Below are 20,200 nucleotides of genomic sequence, written 5' to 3'. Positions count from 1 at the left end.
AAGTTAGACCTTCTAGCTACTAGAGAATCATATTCTAGCCTGTTATGGCAAAAATGCCCTTGATGCAGTCTTTTTTATTTTTCCAGCTGTAATAACCATGACTCTTCTCTGACTATTTCCTGCTGTAGGATTTGGTTTTGGGTACCTTTAATCTAGTCTTCTCTTGCTCTCTTGTTTATATCATTTAATAAGTTATCATTTACGATAGCATTTTCCTTCCTATTGTTATTTCTTAAAATAATCCCAAATGTTTTCTGATTTTCTATTTACTAATCAATTCTGAATCATTTTTCTTTCTTTTTTCTTTTTAGATTTAAATGGTGTTCTTTTTGATGTATGTGTAGACGGTTACTTAAAGGGAGTTATGAAATTCTATAAAAAAAGACAACCAAAGTTTACACTCAAGGAAGTTCATCTTGTTGACCTGAGTCCAAATATATGTGATTCTATCATAAACTACTTTTCTCAACAATTGAATACAACAGCATCTGGAATCGGAAGGCATTTTACCCGTCAGTCAAAAGAAATTTTTGAGAATATTATCAATGAAGATAAATCTGAGAAAATGTAAGTAGATAAAACTGACAATTTCTTCTAATCTTTTTACTTAATGTTTCCCACCAGAACAAATATTAATTCTGTCTTTATTTAAAAATCTAATGTCATTTATTTTTATATGATACGTAGTATTCCTTCAAACTGTCCAGCATCACAGTTGTGTGCCATGGGAATGTAGGTGCATCATCTCCATATAGAAGGAGAAGAAAACTCACCACTTTGTTATCTAGTAAAGAATGTAAAATGAAATTTTCCCTGCAATAAAACTTAAATTGATTAAATGTTTTTAAATGGCTTTCTCATAGTGGTGGCTTTTCTTCGATCTGAGCAAAATTTCTCTAGTCACTATCTTGTCTGAAGTCTTGCTCTGTCTGTCCGTTTCTTTTTTTTTTCTTTTTTCCTCGTAGTTGTGATAATGGGAGAAATTTAAGAAAAAGGTACTTTTGCAGAGAACAACCCATTTTTTCATGAATGTTGCCTCAAGCATATTCTGGCAGCATACGTAAACCTCCAGAATATATGGTGTCGCTGCAGCAGACGACATATGCTGAAGAAATTGGGAGAAAATATTAGTTTTAATGCAAAAATGAAAATCATTGAAAATAAATCATTTTAGTTAAGCCATTACAATGAATTTAGCGAGTTTGCAAATTATGCTACAGTTGTCAGAAATTGAAATTAATTGGAAGCAGTATGAGGTGCTGAACATGTGCAAAAAATTGCATAAAAGAAAAGTATCATAAGTGACGGATTCGCTTGGAAGTGTCCAAAATCACAAATATAATCCTGTGGACTTCCTTGCATCATGGGACTTTTTTTTCCAAGTCGTGTCTTGAAATTGGAAAAATAATAGAGATCATATACATGTGGTCCCACAACATGGCAACTGTACAAAATTTAAAGTGCTGCTTTAAGTTTGTCAGCAGGGAGGCATCGTGGTTGTGAGAATACAGGAGCACCTGTGGTTTCAATGTGGTTTTTTGTGGTGTGCATGGTTTCACTTATCACAAAATTTTAATTTGTTAACTCTGGGTAGGAGGGTAAAATGGTCTGATATGGGTTATCAGAAGTGGCAATGAAGAATACTGGGCTGATAGAGGGGGTGTTTGTTTTCACACCAGAGATAGAAAGTTCCGTATTTGCATCTATCAGCCGACGTCTGCGTATATCCACTATTAGGTTGAAGTGGTGCAGAAAGTCCAGGCCAAGTATGGGGTAGGTTAAATCCACTATAGTAAAGACCCACGTAAAGTCTCTCTGTAATTCCAAGTCCAGAGAATGAGAAATTTGACCATACGTAGGGATGGGAGAGTGATTTGTCACTTGCAGTGTGATAGATGACACTGGAGGCTTCTTGGTGAGGAGTTTCAGTGGCCAGATACTGCAAGCAACTCCGATATCAACCAAGCAACATGCTAGGTATAGGGAGTCTGTAATAAATAGGCATGGTTGTTGTAAATATCCTGTGCTCAACTCCTCAGACCTTAGTTTCCCTGGTTCATGAACAAAGAGGGCTTTTTGCATTTTTGCACCTCCATACCAAAGCAACTGTGATAAAAGCACAGTTTCGGCTTGTTTGACTGGCAATGGTGGTGACGGTAGCGACGTAAAGGTAAGCAGTTAGTCTGGAGTCAGCGCCTGCGTGACTGCGGCTCAAGCTTGCCAAGTTTTTTTACCTCGTGAGTGAGTCTCTCAATGGCTTTTAAAATAGCCATTTCCACAAGTGGTTGGATTGTGATGTCGTTAGGTTGTGAAGGCTCACAGCAACTATTTTATATATATATATATATATATATAAAGAAAGTGATAACAGACCAAAAAAATTAACTATCCGAAATACAGAAAGGATATTGTCAAAGGACCACATGGGGAAAAAATTTTGCTTAAATTTGCAGTTTTTGAAAAAATTACAAGTGTGGACTTTCTTTTTACTTCCTGTGTATATACATGATGGCAGCAAATTCGCTTTCAAACACTGCCATCACTCGATATAGCACAAAAAAAAAGAAAAAAGGTATATAGAAACACGAAAACATTCAGTGATGGGCTGCACAAATGTGGCTTTTCAGCCCTGCTAAACTCTGGCATTCCTTCGCACACATTGTACAGACATGTGCACCACTAGCAGTAAGTTCTTACTGTTCTTTTCTATGCAGGATCAAATGCCGTTTCAAACCGCCTGTCGTTTTGTACATCCGCCCGCAGTTGACACAGGTTAACTCTGGCAACTCAAGACTGCTTTGTGGCCCACTGCGCTGATGAGTAGACTGGTGACTCATCAGGCCAGCTCTGCTAAGACACATTCTTCCGCACACCTCACACTCCAGACCAATTTGACTTCCCCTCCCATCCACGGCTCCTTTCCCTTTCCCTTTCCGGATATCGTGCTTCAGCTGCTCATACTGGGTTCGATCCGCCTCAAACTTGCCCGCACCTCCCCGCAAGGTCCTTCTCCACCTTCGATGATCCAAAGCAAGACTCTCCCAGGTTCTTTCATCAATCTCACATTTTTTTAAGGTGGATCTTAAACAATCCTTAAATCTCAATTTAGGCTTTTGAGCTAGACGTCTTCCCTTGGGAAGTTGACTGTCTAACATCCTCACCACATGTCCACTCCATCTCAGTCTATGCTTAATAACATGAGCCTCAATGCTAAGGCATTGGGTCCGATCAAGCACCTCCACATCACTGACATACATCTGCCAACCCACACCTAAGATTCGCTGTAGGAACATCTGGTGAAACCGTTCGAGACGTCTCAAATGTTCCCTGTATGTTGTCCAAGTTTCACAACCATAGAGAAGAGTAGAGAGAACGCATGCAGCATAAACCTTAATCTTAGTTGGCAGCAAGATCCCATGACATCTCCACAAATGCCCGTTCAACTTTCCGAAGGCATCACTTGCCCTGCTGATCCATAATGATACCTCATCATCCAGGGCATCAAACATACTCAATGTGCTACCCAAGTATACAAACTTAGAGACAATCGCTATCCTTGACCCACAGATATAAACTGATGGCTCATAGTATGGCAAGCCCGGAGCAGGCTGATCCATTAAGACAGTTTTTTTCAGATTGATGGTCAGGCCCAATGCGCTGCAGGAACCGCAAAAGCATCCACAAGATGCTGCATATCAGTCACCGTATGAGCCACCAGTCACGAATCGTGTTGGTGAGTACCTTTGTACTTGCATTGAAGTGCCTAATGTTGAACAGCACCCCCAGTAGTTTGGTAACGAATATAGACACCATCAGAGCACCCCCCAAATGCCATCCAAAAGACCATGGTGAAATACAACGCAAAGAGTGTGGGTGCTGGAATGTCTCCCTGCTGAACACCATTTTCTACTGAGATAGGATCAGTCAGCTTTCCCCCAACGTTGATCACAGCCTTCATATCATTGTGGAAGAGCTTTAAGATGGTTACAAACTTGTCAGGACAGCCAAGCCTTTTCAAAATCTCCCACAAAGCATCCCTATTGACTGTATCAAAGGCCTTAGTTAAATCGATGAACACCTGATACAGTCCCTTTTGTTGTTCTATACATTTTTCCTGCAGTTGCCTGGCTGTAAAAATCATATCCACTATCCCTCGACATCTTCTGAAACCACACTGCAACTCAGGCAAAACATCGTCAGCAATATGCTCCAGCATTCTTTTTTTTTTTTTTTTTTTTTTTTTTTATTCAATTTTCACCCCAAACAAGGCACAGTGCCACTTTGAAGTAGGGGGCTACTATTAGGGAATTAATTAGCGGGATCATTATGAAGGGAGAAGAGTAGAAAGATGTTTGTTAACATTACACTTGAACTTCTGCATATCATTGCAGTTGGGAAAGCAGAATCCCGGAAGGGAGTTCCAAAGACCCGCAGTTCTGGGGAAGAAACTATTGGAGTAAAAGGCTTTCTTGCACCTAGGGATCTCCACTGTAAAGGGATGAGACTTAGTAGCTTGTCGGGTTTGTCGGGGGTAGTTACGTCGGGGAGGTACAAGTGTTTGCAGTTCGTCAGAGCATTCACCATTAAAGTATTTGTAGAGCAGGCAGAGGGATGCAACATTTCGTCGATGGGACAGAGGTTGAAGCCTAGATGACAGTTCAGGACCTATCAGGTTGGCGACTCTTTTTTGAACCCTGTCCAGGAGCGAGAGACAAGCAGCAGATGCACCAGCCCAGATGTGACAACAGTACTCCATACATGGGCGAATGGTTGCCTTATAGAGGTATAGGATATTGGCAGGCGTAAGTAGTTTTCTAGCACGGTAGAGGGAGCCAACCTTCCTTGCAGCAGCCTTGGCAATGCTCTCAATGTATCTATTCCAGTTCATATTCCCTGTAAACGTTAGGCCGAGGAGTTTAAAAGAAGTACTTTCAGGCAATGTGTTCTTGGCCATTGCTATTGGTGGTAGAGAAGGTTTCTTGTAGTTATTGAAGGAAACAAGCTTAGTCTTAGCAGCATTGAATGAGACCAACCATTTTTGTCCCCATTCCACTACGGATCGGAGGTCATCCTCTAGTGTTTCTGCCATTTTCTTGGATATGTGTTCATTTGTTTTCCCCTCATATCTGTTATAGAGAGTGGTGTCATCGGCAAATATACCCATCTCCGAAACAATATTATCAGGGAGGTCGTTTATGAATATCAGGAACAATAGAGGTCCAAGGATAGACCCCTGAGGCACTCCCGCATTTATGTCATATTGTTTGGATGTACGTCCGTCGAGGACAACTTTGATTTTTCTATTACTTAAGAAGGATTTTATTACGTTATGAATTCTTCCAGTGATTCCATATGATCTAATTTTCCTTAGAAGACCATCGTGCCATACCCTGTCAAAAGCCTTAGATATATCAAGGGCCACCGCTCTACCCTCCCCTGTTTTATCCAATGAACAGTATATACGTTCAGAAACTACAGTTAAGATATCTGCTGTTGAACGGGCTTGCCTGAATCCATATTGTTTGTCAGTCAGGAGTTTAGCAGCTGTTAGGTGCTGGACTAGGACTTGATTAACTAAGGACTCAAATATTTTGGCGAAAAGCAGAAGGAGGCTAATGGGGCGATAATTTAGAGGGTCAGTTCTTTCACCAGAATTCTTGAAGACTGGTACCACAGAGGCGGTTTTCCAGCAGTCGGGAAAACAAGATTCGTTAAGGCATTTATTGTAAAGTTTGGACAGAACTGGAGCAACCTCGGCAGAGCATTTTTTTAATAGCACAGCCGGGATGAGATCTGGTCCACATGCTTTAGAGGTGTCTAGGTTTTTTATAATAGCATGTACCTGAGAAGGGGTGATTTTCAAATCGTCAAGTGTGGCGTCTGTTCGCAGAGGAAAATCAGGGAGTGAGTGGTGTACCGAGTTCAGTGTGGAGTTTGAGGCAAACCGACTGGCAAGCAGATTAGCCTTGTCAGTTGCCGTGCAAGCAACCTCATGATTGTTTGTTAGTGGGGGAATAATTGACTGTCCATTATTAACTACGCTGTTGTAGATTTTCCAAAAATCCCAGGTTCCTAATTTCTGTGCTTCGATGCGCTTTCTGGTGGTTTCAGAGTAATCTGACTTAGCTGTGTCTATCACTCTCTTACAATTATTTCTAGCTTCTATAAACTTCTGTTTATTTGAGCTGGACTTATGTCGGTTGAATCTGCGGAACGCATGCTGCCTTTGACAAATGGCAGCTGCACAAGCAGAAGTAAACCATTGGGGGGAGTGGGGCTTGCTATAGTATTTCCGTGCGGGAACATGTGCTTCAATAGCAGTTTTGAACCATTCAGTTGTCTCATTTGCACACTGTTCCGCTGGAAGAGTAAAGATATTTTGCCATGGGGCATCTCTGATGAGCTCCCTGATGGCTTCCCAATCAGCCTTTTTGTAATACCTCGTTGTTTTGAGTAGTGGGTCTTCAGTTTTAGGGCGAGAATTTAGGCTGATTTCTACCATTATCACAGCGTGATCAGCATTCCCGAGTGGGCTATGGGCATTTGTTGTACAGTCATTGGGAACCGTTGTCAGGAAGAGATCTAGAAGTGAGGCATGTTGATCGTGCTGGTCTGGGAAACGTGTCGGAAATGTAACCAATTGAGATAGGGAATGAGATATAGAGAAGCTATATGTGGCGCTACCAGCTACGTCTGTGTGATTTGAGAATCCTAGCCAGTTACTGTGGTGGACATTGAAGTCACCAAATACATGTATTTGTGCGCTAGTATCGAGGGAGAGTGCTATATCTATGCTGTCTGAGACTTTGTTTATTAGGGTACAGTCTTGGTTTGAGGGAGAGCGGTAGAGAAAATACAAGTAGCTAATATTGTGTTGCATATTTAGTCTGAAGCACATAAAGCCTGGCCCTCTGATTCTAGTTTTATTTCTCTAGTTAGGGGGAGGGTGTTTCGAATATAGACTCCAAGTCCATGCATATGTCTGTCCGAGTCCTTACGGTAGAGTGGGAGATAACCAGGCATGTTAAAGTGGTTAGAGGGAATGGAGGAGTGAAGGTTAGTTTCACTTAATGCTAAGATATCCGGGGTGTTTACAAGGAGAAATGACTCAACATCATCTAAGTTAGTTCTAAGCCCGCGGATATTAGTAAATGCAAGCCTCAAGGGAGGAGGCAGGTTGGTTTTCTTTGAGTTTGGTCCTGGTTTAAACGTAACTTTTGCTTGAGCTGTCATTTCATTTTATTTTATTTAAAAGTTTCAGTTAGGGTGGATGAGTGAGGGGGTGCTGGACAAGTAGTTGTGCAGAATACCAGACATGCAATACAAGTAGACCATCAGCTGTCCTCACCCTCAGGATTGTGGCCTCAGGAAAGCCCACCGGGGATGAGTGCAGGGTCCCTTTCCATGCGCGACATGGCACTACAAACATCCCGATATTTTACAACTGTTGATGGAGCAGCCGCTCTAAGCGCTACCAAAGAGTTAGGGTGCCTGTACTATCAGTTGGAAACAGCAGCCAGGAACTGTCAATCCGGTACCCTCAATCCATTAGGCAAAGCCAGCCCAGTCCAACTGCACCGACATATATGGCACTGAAGCACCCCACTGTGTCCAGTTTAGGGGGATGGGATGTGGCGGGAATGGGGAAAAGCGGCGTTCATTGCCCTAGTCAGGAAACAAGGTCAACCACTGGGTGATTCAGACGAGTCCCTGTGATAGTATCTCTACGCCTGGCCAATAGGCAAAGAAGGAGTATGAAAGCCAGGCGATAGACAGAGTCTATCTCCTCCTTAAGCAGTTTAGGTTTGCCAACCGGTGATTTGTTTGAGTCACCAGCTCTAGGAAGGTTGTCGTCCAGGACTGAAGAGACCTCCCTCCCCTAGGTTTAGTTTCAGAGTTTTCCTTCTCCTAGACGGATGGCCTGGGAAGACCTACGGGTCCATCAGCTCCAAGGGGGTTCGCCCCGCGCCTGGGTCCTAATCCAGGTATTTCTGCGACCCCGCATGGGTAGTTAATATTTATTCGTTATTTAGGTTAATATCTCCTGGAAAAATCGGGCATTTAGGTTAGCTTCTACAGAAGATTTTCACTCCTCAAGTGTGGTTTAAAAAGGGCATTATTATGCTGTCCATTTTCATTTTTACTGAGAGAGGGTATAGGTAAAAATTCATGCAGTGGAAGCAGCTAAATTTGCTACAGTATTGGATCGAGAGAGACGAGTTAATGTATGGTTAGATATAGTTTTGTAAGTTTAGCAATGTATGGTTAGATATGGTTTAGTAGGTTTAGGATTAGGATAAGGTGTTAGAGTATGATCTACTTTCTATTAGAAATTCTGATTTGGTGCCCAAACCGGACATTTAGTAAGACTGAAAGATTAGATATGCTCAGTATAGAGACAAGAGAACATTTGATATGGAGTACAGTTATACCTGATAGATATAAATTATTGCATATTCTGTAAGTATAGTTAAAGTATAGATGGATGGATAAGTAGTATTGTATACGAATACATGGAATTTTAGACAATTTGAGTAAGTTGCCTTTAGACTACAACGAAGGAGAATGACTTCGCCTTTCTCTTAATATCCGGAAGTTTTTATTTCAATGAGTACCGGTTTAGTTTGTGTAATAATTATTGCAATACTATCTCTTAATAAAGAGATATTAATGGTTACTGTTCATTATTAAGTCAATGTATTGGACTATGGCTAGTAAGTATTTACTTAGAAGCTTGGTTATGGGTTGGGAGTTATAATCAGGAGCATGCCTAGGAAATTTTAGGTGTTAATGGGTATCGATTTACGAGTTTGTTAGGGTCAAGGGCGGAGAGCAAGGACCCATCTAAGTTACGTGAGACGGATTAGGTTTAGTGTCAACTTAGGAAATAGAGCAGTTTTGATTTGTTAGTGATCAGGAGAAAGAGAATTTAAGTAAAAAATAAGGTTTGTCATGCAAAACAGACAAGGTAGTCATCTTGGAGGTAAAGTATCTATAGGAGGTACTTACTTAGTATACAAGCAGCAGTATTTTGTAGTTTTGAGAGGAATTTTAGGTACAATAGTTTCATGGCTTATTGCACAAGTCCGTAGTCAAGGTGAGGGACGATGTACTTCTAATATTGAAACTGGGTTTATCTAATTTTAAAAGTAGTTGACTAGAGTGTTATTAGGTGTTCTACTTAGCTTAGGGATAGAATAAAGATTTAAGGTAATATTCAGGGTGATATAAGCAATTTCATGAGGATTAGATATATGATCACTGGATGTTGAACTGCTCAGGAGGATTCTTGTATCAATTAAGAAGGATGTCTTGGTGATATAAGATTTGAGAAATTAAGAGTCTGGGGATACAGAGAGTTTCTGTCTAGCATGATCCTACAGAGCACCTTACCGACTACTGACAGCAAAGAGATGCCTTGATAGTTTCCACATTCATCTCTGCTACCCTTCCCCTTGTATAGCACTACCATCAATGCATCCCGCCAATCCTGTGGAATACACTCATCCCGCCAAGCAGTCTGTAACAATCCCACTAAGCGTTGCATCATCTTGGGTCCAGAACATTTAAAGATCTCCGCATGCAAACGATTCGGGTCAGGAGACTTTCCATTGTTCAGCTTATGGACAGCTGTTTCAACCTCCTGGAGAGAAGGAACCTCTGCCAAGATATCCTTGACCGGATTGCTAAAAATTACAAGTGCAGACTTCCTTTTTGCCGCCTGTGTATATACATATATGTATATATGTGTGTGTGTTGGTTATGTTGTATAAAGGAAAGGTTGCAAGGTCTGATTGTGGAAATTATCATGGTATCTTGCTGCTGACTGCGGTAGGAAAGGTATTTGCACGGCTCCTGCTAACCCGATTGGAGAAGTATATATGTCCTGATATCCTTCTGGAATCCCAGTCTGGTTTTAGAGGTGGACGAGGAACCGTGGATATGGTGTTTTCTGCTAGACAGCTTTTGGAAAAATGTATTGAGAAGCGTATACCATTTTGTCAGCTGTTTGTGTACTTAACCAAGGCATTTGACACAGTCAACCGTGAGGCTCTCTGGAAAGTGCTGGAAAAATTTGGCTGTACACCTTTTACGAAAAAGTTCCAGCAACTTCATGGTATGAAAGGTTACGTCAACTTCAATGGTCAGCGTTCGGAAGAATTCCCTATTGATAATGGAGTGAAGCAGGGTTATAAAGCTGCACCAACATTATTTTTGCTCTGGTATGGTTTCCATGATTGCGATGTGTGTGTTTATTTCCAAACGACTGGAAAGGTGTTCAACCTCAGAAGATTCCAAGCAAAAACACTTGTTAGTGATGGACGTGTTAGGGAGCTGTTGTATGCTGATGATGCTGACCTGGTAACACCCCCCCCCAGTAGATATACAACTAGTTATGGATCTCTTTACGAATGCTTGTACCTGCTTCGAACTGACAGTTAGCATTAACAAAACTAAAGTCATGTACACTCCCACTTCCGATGATCTGTATTTGGAAGCTGATATCTTCGTCTGTGGAAAGTGCCTTGAAGTCATAAAAACTTTTCTCTACCTTGATGGCACTTTTGATGCAGAAATAAGACAGAGAATCAGCAAGGCATCAGATACTTTTGGAAGATTACAAGATAGAGTCTGGTCTAACGGTGATCTAACTCTGACACCTAAAATTTCATGTGTAGTGCAATCCCTACTCTATGCCTCTGAAACATGGACCTTGTACCGGTCACATATAGAACTGATAAAGAGCTTCCATCAGCACTGCCTTAGGCACATTCTTGGTTTAAATTGGGATAGCTTTATCCCTGACATACATATGTCTTAAATAAGGCCGAAACAATCAGTATTGCTACCATTGTTATTAAGAATCATTTGCGTTGGGTGGGTCATCTTGTCCGGCTTGAAGACTATCGACTCCCAAAACAGTTGTTCTATGGTGAGCTCTTTCTTGGCAAAAGATTAAAAAAGACACAAGCCAAAAAAACGTTTTCATGATAGCATCAAGGAGAGTCTGGTGAGCTTTCATATTCCTGTTGACAGTTGGATGTTCCTAGCATATGATCGCAAGCAGTGGAGGACACTGATGTACACGGGCGCAGGACACTTTGAAGCAGCCAAAATAGACCGAGCAAAGCTCAAGAGAGCATGTGGGAAATGCCAAACATTGCCGCTCATGGAGATCTTTGGAAGGTTTTGTTAATCACATGAAAGCGCATGATGATGATACCTGACATAGTTATATGGAATAAGTCAGAGAGAGTTGCAACCTTGATTGAAGTGAGTGTTCCTAATGATGGCGATCTTAACAGAACTGAAAGAGAGAAACAGACCAAATACCAAGGTCTCATGTATGATATGAAAAGAAACTGGAACCTAAAGGGGATATCGATTATACCAGTAATCATAGGTGCCACAGGACTTATGAAGAAGAAGCTGAAGTCCTACCTAACTAATATTCCTGGTGAACCAAGTGCAAAAGAGATTCAGACAATTGCACTTAAGGGAACAGCGAGGATACTAAAAAGAGCTCTCGGTTGGTTTCAATAAAAAAGCAGGCAATGTTGGCAGCTGGTTTGGCTGCCCCATACCCAGTGCTACAATCTTCAAAGGGAGAAAATTAAAAAAAAAAAAAATACAGATTCCATTGTTGTAAGTTTCATCTAAACCAATGAACGTTTTCAGTGTCATGTCTGTATAAGGGTGTGCAAGTCACTGGCAGGATTGAAAAGTCATCTTTGGGCACATGACCTTTCAGTGACTGAGGGAGTGGCACTCATCTGACAAGACGTTGCAATCATATATATATATATATATATATATATATATATATATATATATAAATGTAACTCTTGGTTCGTTCGGAATTAATAGTCTAAAAAAAACACTGGACGGATGACCCCAACATCACATCCCCCCGCTCGCGCCCCCAATGTACAAAGTAAAATCTTCGGAAAATGTTAAATGGTGTTCTAATTGGTAAATGTCGGTGCGTTACTTATAAATAAATACAGATAAATTACCCCCCCCCACTCCAACTTGGTGTGCTTTCCTTTTCTTATTTTATTTCTTTTTCAGCTAATTTTAAATTTTCCACCCAAAAAGCGCTATAATGTATTTTTGAAAATTAGAAAATTCTATGTCCTGAAAAAAAAATAATACCCTCCCCCCAATGTAGTTTGCTTGGTGAAGCCGTCGTTTATGCTACAGCGTGCATGCGCGTAGCATAAACGGAAGCTGCAAAATGGTGGAAAGAGGTTTGTGGGTTATGGGGTAAATACGATGCAAACGGTAAATTTGCCCCAAGTTTGACTATCAGATTCGTTGTCAGCGACCTCAATTACCTATAAAAAAACAAATTAGAGTGGTCGGTGTTCTGTAGTAACGTATCTGGATATTTACCTTTTTTTTTTTCTTGCTTAAAAAAAATAGCATTAATACAGTAAGTTAGGTCAAATTTGCATAGAATACTCTGTTTTACGGTTGTAAAAATGGAACGGAAATTTGAATTTTGTTACCTTTTAAATTCGGTACATTTTTACATTACGTCCAACTCATCGTTCACATTCGACACGTCAACTTTTATAGCTTTTCGGGTATTCTGGCAAGGTTAGGGGTGTCTATTCCGAAAGCCGTTCTTAACATGGGTAGATTGGTAGGTGTGTAAGAAATTTCGTGAAAAATAGTGAATAATTCCACCCCGTCTTTCCAAGCTTATAACTCCTCGAAAAATGTAACTCAAGCCCTAATTTTTTTTTCCAATTAAAGGACCAAGGTTTCATTAAAAAAAAAAAAGGTTTTAACTTCTGACTTTACAGGTAAATTTAAATTTGAATATATTATTTATTTACCTTTTCTCTTCAATTTATAATTCATTTACTTTTTAATAGATATTTCAAAATGGGAGGCGTGAATTATTCTACCCCCTGTCTTTCCAAGCTTATAACTACTCGAAAAATGTAATTCAAGCCCTAATTTATTTTTCAATTAAAGGAGCAAGGACCAAGGTTTCATAAAAAAAACAAAAGAAAAAAACGAACAACGTGGTTTAAAAAAAAGGTTTTAAACTTCGAACTTTACAGGTAAATTTCTAAAAAACACTACTTTTTTTGTTTTAAATTTGAATATATTACTTATTGACCTTTTCTCTTCAATTTGTGATATATAAAACTTGAGTGTGTAAATTAATTATTTACTTTTTACTAGACACTTGAATTAAAAAAAACAACGTTTGTCTAAAATATTATATTCAGTTTATTGGAAAGAGCATAAAATTTCACATTGACCCTGAAAATATCGTAAAAATAGAATCAATAGAAAAATTTTGATAGATTTTTAAAGTTTAAAAATTTAAAAATATTGAGTTCGTAAAATTCATTACTGTTTTTTAAAAAATAAAAAAAAATATTTCTATTACTTTTAAAACAACTGTAATAGTTTATTTTGGAAGTATAATCCACAAAGAAAATAAACAACGCACTTTTAAAAGAGAAATTACGAGATCTTTATATTTTATTCGCAGTTTCGTGATGGGGGTGTAAAAAATTCCTACAAAAATTCTGATAAATATACTAGATTGGAGTGTTTATTCATTGTAAACGTACCTGACAACCTATAAATGTCGACATTTCCAATGTGAATGGTAAGCTGGACTTATGTAAAAAATAACAAAAAGATATACCAAACTGACTTTTTCGTTTAAAAATGGAATTATTTCCCTTTCGTTATTAACATTATTTTATTTAATTTCTTTTAATAAATATTTTGTGTTTTATATCCATAAAGTACAATTGTTGAATGTTACTGTTTTGATTATATTCGTTGGGGGGGGGGGCACAATTAAAAAATTAAGAAAGATTAAAATGAAGCGAAATTTAAGTTTCCGTTCCATTTTTACAACAACTGTAAAACAGTGCATACTCAGCAAGTTTTATCGTAATTTATAAGCATATTGAAACACTAAATCAACATTTTATTTATTTTTTTGCATAATTAATGATGGAAGTATTTTTCTGTTTATTTTCTTAACATCTGTTAAAAAAAAATAATTTGTACATTCTCTTGAAAAAAAGAATCAAACCTTTCTCTACTTTCACATGTGTTCCATTTTAACAAACTGAGCCACAGCAACACGTGGCCAGGTACAGCTAGTATATATATAAATATGTAATTTTTGGTTAGTTCAAAATCGATAAAACCATATTTCTACATTACCAATTTATTTGAAATTTTCAAACAATCCATCTTTAGAGTCGAGGGATGTTTCTATGTTATTAAAATAGATTAACATCGCCAATTATAAAAATATTAAATAAAATAAAAATATTTTTCGTAAGCCAATACTGCAGACCTATTTTGTTGGTAGAACTGAACTTCCATTTCAATTCATTTCATACACCATGGTTTGACGAGACGAATTAGAAGATTTCATTTTCTGATTACTCGATAAGTAAAAAAACACATAATTCATTTGTTTATCTTCCAAATTCAAAATTTAAAAATTTTTTCTTTATTATATCAGGCAAAAAAAAAGTTGCTCGCTTGCGTTTTGAGTTAAAGCGTAAAAGTTGAAGTCGAAGTTGTTTTTTTGTTTTTTGTTTTTTTTTGTTTTCTGTTTTTTTTTGTTTTTTGTTTTTTAAACAGTTGTTTCGATATAAGAAAATATGAACTTTTTATTATTAAAACTATAAATTTTTAGGTGAAAGTACAGGTTTTTTAAAAGAAAATTTATGGATTGGTAACGTGCTTAAATAATATTTGGTGCTAATGCAGAGAGTGATCCTCATTATTTTTTAAATCGTATTTCCACATTTAATTAAAGTTATTTTTATATGTTTTTTTATTCAATTGTAAGGTTAAAGTACAGATTAGATACAAAACACCTCCCCTCCCCATGTTAAGAATGGCTTTTTAAATAATAACATTATTATTTCAGCACGGATCACTCTCTGCATGAGTACCGATTAATGGTTTGTTTTTTGCTTTTTTTACCGTGGTTCTTTTTTTTTTTTAAGAAAACCTTTTTTAACAAAATTGAAAGTACACTTTTTTTTTTTTTACAGAAGTTGTTTTTATATAAGAAAATATTAATGCTTTTTCTTTATTAAAGAAATTGGGTACCCATGCACTTATTGATCTGTGCTGAAATAATAATGTTATTATTTAAAAAGCCATTCTTAACATGGGGAGGGGAGGGTGTTTTGTACCTATTCTGTACTTTAACCTTACAATTGAATAAAAAAATTTTTAGATTTTCTTTTAAATGACAACTTTTATAAGTTTTCGACTATGCTGAATACTGAAATAACATTGAAATTTTGCAGAAATAAGTAGTTATCGAGATATAAAAAGTTGTATAATGCATTGTAATCTCTGGCGGCCATCTTTTTTACGCACATGCGCACGTGTCATAAACAAATCTATGCACATAACAAAGATGGCCACCAAAGAATACAGTGCATAAAACAACTATTTATATCTCGATGACTACTTATTTCTGCAAAATTTCAATGCCATTTCCGTATTCAGCATAGTCGAAAACTTATAAAAGTCATCATTTAAAAGAAAATTGTGGAGGTGGACCTAATCTAAAAAAATACCAAAAAAACATAAAACTTTAATTAAACTTGGAAATACGATTTAAAAAATAGCGTGGATCAGTAAGTGCATTAGCACCCATTAATCGACTAACGTGACCTTATTGCCAAATAAACTCCGGCTACAATGTTCACATTGTATTTTTTTTTTCAAGTTAAATTCAACTTTCACAATATCTTTTTATTTTTTTTATAATTTCACAATATCTTTTTTTAATAATAAATTGTTAGTTGAAAGCACAGAATAGTTACAAAACACCATCCCCTCTCTATGGTAAGAATGGCTGAAAAAAAATAAAATAAAAATATTTGGCACTCATGCAGAGAGTGATCCGTGCTGAAATAATAATGTTATTATTTAAAAAGCCATTCTTAACATGGGGAGAGGAGGGTATTTTGTACCTATTCTGTACTTTAACCTTACAATTGAATAAAAAACATATAATAAAATTTTAATTAAACTTGGAAATACAAATAGCGCGGATCAGTAAGTGCATTAGCACCAGAAATTGTTAAGTGAAATACAGAAAAGTTTCTACCAGGAAAACCGTTATTTTTTCAGCCATTCTTACCAAGGGAAGGGGATGGTGTTTTGTCACTATTCTGTGCTTTCAGCTAACAATTTATTAAAAAAACCAAAAGGTAAATTTTCACATTAGGTCCACCTCCACAATTTTTAACATGGGTAGTTGGATGTTTATTCCAAAAGCTGTTCTTAACATGGGGAGAATGGTGGTATTTATTCCAAAAGCTGTTTTTAACAAACGAAAGATGGGTAAAAGGTTAAAACACGTGGTTAGGCATGGGTGTTGTTTATTCTGAAAGCCGTTCTTAATATGGGGAGGTTGAGAGTGTTTATTCATGGCCGCCAGTGAATTATAGTGCATAGTACAGGTCTTTATATCTCGAAAACTACTTGCCTCTGCAAATTTTAAATGAGATTTTCTTATTTAGCATAGTCGAAAATTGTGGAGGTGGACCTAATGTAAAAAAAATCCCCCCCCCCCAAAAAAAAGAGATATTGTGAAATTGAAATTTAAGCGCAGTACCAAAAATAAAATTAGACAGAAAAATAACCCCTTCGGATTTCTACTTGCACAAAGACTTGAAAAAGTTGTCAACAAAACCAATATATAACAAGTAAATATTTTCAAAGGCAAGATAAGTTACTCTTCTACCTAATTGAATAATTTTTAGTGTTTTTATTGGGTTTGTACTACTGTACACATAGATTTGAAAAAGTTACTTTATTACCAAAATGGATAATTTTTAGTTTCTTTTAATGTAAAATGATTATTTGGCTCGAAAAACACAGCATTTACTGCTATATTAAAAATTACAAATGGCGGCAGACTCTGTGTTGAACACGTTAAGTTTGGGAAAATGAATTAAAACTAAAAACCTATACAAAATACTGTTAAAAATCACCGAATACATGTCTGCCTATGTCACGGTAACATATATTGAGAGAGTTCCTGACAGTATTTTGTATAGTTTTTTAGTTTTAACTCATTTTCCCAAACTTAACGTGTTCAACACAGTCTGCCGCCATTTGTATTTTTAAAATATACCAATAAACACTACATGTTTTCAAACCGATTAAACATTTTGCACTAAATAAAAACACTAAAATCTTATCCAGTTAGGTAGAAAAGTAACTTATCTTGCCTTTAATAACATTTATTTGTTATATATTTGTTTTTTAAACAACTTTTTCGTTTCTGTGTTTAGTAATACAACCCCGTTTTATTTAATGTAACGTTTAGTTAGCTTGAAAAACAGTGTTTATCAGTGTATTTGAAAAATACAAATGGTGGCAGACACTGTTGATGATGTTAAGTTTGAGAAAATGATTTAAAACTAAAAAACTATACAAAATACTGTCAGAAACCCACTGAATATGTCAACCCATGTCACGATAACATATAATCAGTGGGTGTCTGACACTGTTTTGTATAGGTTTTAGTTTTTAACTGATTTTTCCAAACTTAACGTATTCAACAGAGTCCGCGACCATTTGCCTTTTTCAAATACATCGATAAACACTGAGTTTTTTTGAGCTGATTAAACATTTTGCATTAAATAAAAACACTAAAAAATTATCCAGTGAGGTAGAAACGTAATTTATCTTACCTTTGCTTTCAGTTATTCGTTTTTGGACAACTTTTTCGAATCTGTGTATAGACCCCCCCCCCTCATATTAATTAAAAACTCACATTTTTTAATACGATAAAAAAACCCTCTATTTAGCATTCCAAGATTTTAGCAACGTTCGGCTTAATCACCTGAATGTTAGTTGAGCCCAAGCCATCATTGACAGTAACTCCTGAGGATCCGGATCCAAATCTGCAAGAGTACCATTTTTTTTTCAGTTTCGCCTTTTTTTTACTTTTTGGAGTGGATTGCTGTACTAAGAATATAAGAAACATGCATTTTCTCGTTTTATTAGAATTTTCCATTACACCAAATTGAGCCACAGCAATGCGTGGCAGGGTACAACTAGTGTGTGTAAATAATTATATATATATATATATATATATATATATGTATATATGTATATATATATATATATATACATATGTATATATATGTATGCATATATATATATGCATGTATGTATACATGTATGTATCTATATATATAAAAATGTAATTCTTGGTTCGTTCAAAGTCCATATATTTCTACATTACCAATTAAATTGAAATTTTCAGAAAATTTATGTGTAAAGTCAAGGAATGTTTGCATGTTATTAAAATAAATTAAGATCGTTAAGATCGCAAATTATAAAAATATATTAAATAAAATAAAAATATTTTTCATAACTGTGAGACTGTCCGCCATATATCATTTCCGGTAGAAATGAGCCTTTCACGTGCACCACAGGTTGATGACTTTTGAATTACCACATTTAACTATCTAATTAATAGATGGGTTAAAAAAAAAAATTAATAAATTCCCTATTTTTTAAATTATATATATATATATATTTTTTTTTTTTTTTTTGTACTTTAACCTTACAATTGAATAAAAAAAACATATCATAAAACTTTAATTAAACTTGGAAATACGATTTAAAAAATAGCGCGGATCAGTAAGTGCACTAGCACCATTTGCTTATCTTAATTTTTTTATTTTTAAAAGCCTTCATAAAATAAATGTGTCTAATTCTTAATTTCTTATGTTATTGGAAAAAAGAAAAAAATAAGGTAAATATGAAGAATTACTCCACCCTCGAAAATTCCTTTAAAATTACCACTTTTATAGGTTTTCGGGGTCGCTGAAAACGAAAATAACATTTATAATTAAGGCAAATGAGTAGTTTCCAAGATATGAAGAATGTTATTTTTAAAAAGTGGAGGATCACTTTTCCATAATAATTTAACATAAAATGATCACCCACTTTGTGGCTACGATTTTTTTTTGGGGGGGGGCTTTCTTTCTACCCTTGGAAAATCCTTTAAAATTACCTGTTTAAGTAGCAAAATGCAAAAGAAATCCAGCAAAAATCTTTTTAGCCAAGAAACACACAAAAAAATTTTTTAAAAGTAGCATCCATTTTTTTCTATCGAATTCATTTGCTGTTTTTATTGAAAACTATTTTCTCCTGGATTTTTGATAAAATTTTCCATAAAGGACCATGCGTCTCACGTTCCTATATAACAAAAAAAAGGTTTTAAGATTTCGGTGTGCTAAAAACGAATCTGCAAACCATTTCCGTCGCAAAAAAATAGTTTTTATGATATGAAGAAATTACTTTTTCGAAAAGTAGGCGATCACTTTTCCATGTAAATTTAACTTAAAATAAGCACCCACTTTCTAGCCACCTGAGAGAGGGTTTTTCCCATGTTTATTGGCTAAACAGCTTTCGTTTATGCTTGCATGTAGCATAAACGAAGGCTACGGCTGTGAAATAGGAAATAGTCAAAAGAAATCAAACAAAAAAACTTTTTAGCCAAGAAACACACAGAAAAATGCCCCTCTCTCAGGTAGTCAGAAAGAAACTTAACGTGTTCGATACAGTCTGCCGCCATTTATATTTTTCAAATATACCGATAAACACTGCATGTTTTTGAACCGATTAAACATTATACATTACATAAAAACACTACAATGTTATCCAGTTAGGTAGAACATTTACTTTTCTTGCCTTTGATAAAATTTATTTGTTATATATTTATTTTTTGACAACTTTTTGTATCTGTGTTTAGTAATGCAACCCCTTTTCATTTAATGTAACGTTTAGTCTGCTCGAAAAACAGTGTTTATTGGTGTATTTGAAAGATACAAATAGTGGCGGACACTGTTGATTACGATAAGTTTGAGAAAGTGAATTAAAACTAAAAAACTATACAAAATACTGTCACAAACCCACCGATTATGTCAGCCTATGTCATGGTAACATATATTCGGTGGGGTTTTGACACTGTATTTTATAGTTTTTAGTTTTCAACTTACTTTCCCAAACTTAACGTATTCAACAGAGTCTGCAACCATTTCTGTTTTTCGAGCCGATTAAACATTTTACATTACATAAAAACACTAAACAATTATCCAGTTAGGTAGAAACATAACTTACCTTACCTTTGCTTTCATTTATTTGTTTTTGAACA

General features: G+C 36.3%; 1 protein-coding gene across 4 annotated transcripts in view; it reads left to right on the top strand.

Moving 5' to 3' along the window:
- LOC145245989 (uncharacterized) overlaps positions 1-20,200 on the top strand; it is a 325,168-nt gene that overhangs the window by 262,313 nt on the left and 42,655 nt on the right. For all 4 annotated transcript variants that reach the window (XM_080107785.1, XM_080107786.1, XM_080107788.1 and 1 more), the window contains one exon: positions 312-567. In XM_080107785.1, the coding sequence (XP_079963911.1) occupies positions 312-567 (256 nt within the window). The remainder of the gene's footprint in view (positions 1-311; positions 568-20,200) is intronic.

The sequence above is a fragment of the Euprymna scolopes genome, chromosome 23 (genome assembly GCF_053919585.1).
Source record: "Euprymna scolopes isolate OS-2025 chromosome 23, ASM5391958v1, whole genome shotgun sequence".
NCBI classification, from domain to species: Eukaryota; Metazoa; Mollusca; class Cephalopoda; order Sepiida; family Sepiolidae; genus Euprymna; species Euprymna scolopes.
The sequence above is the reverse complement of the archived record's forward strand: the minus strand, read 5'-3'. Positions and strand labels throughout refer to the sequence as shown.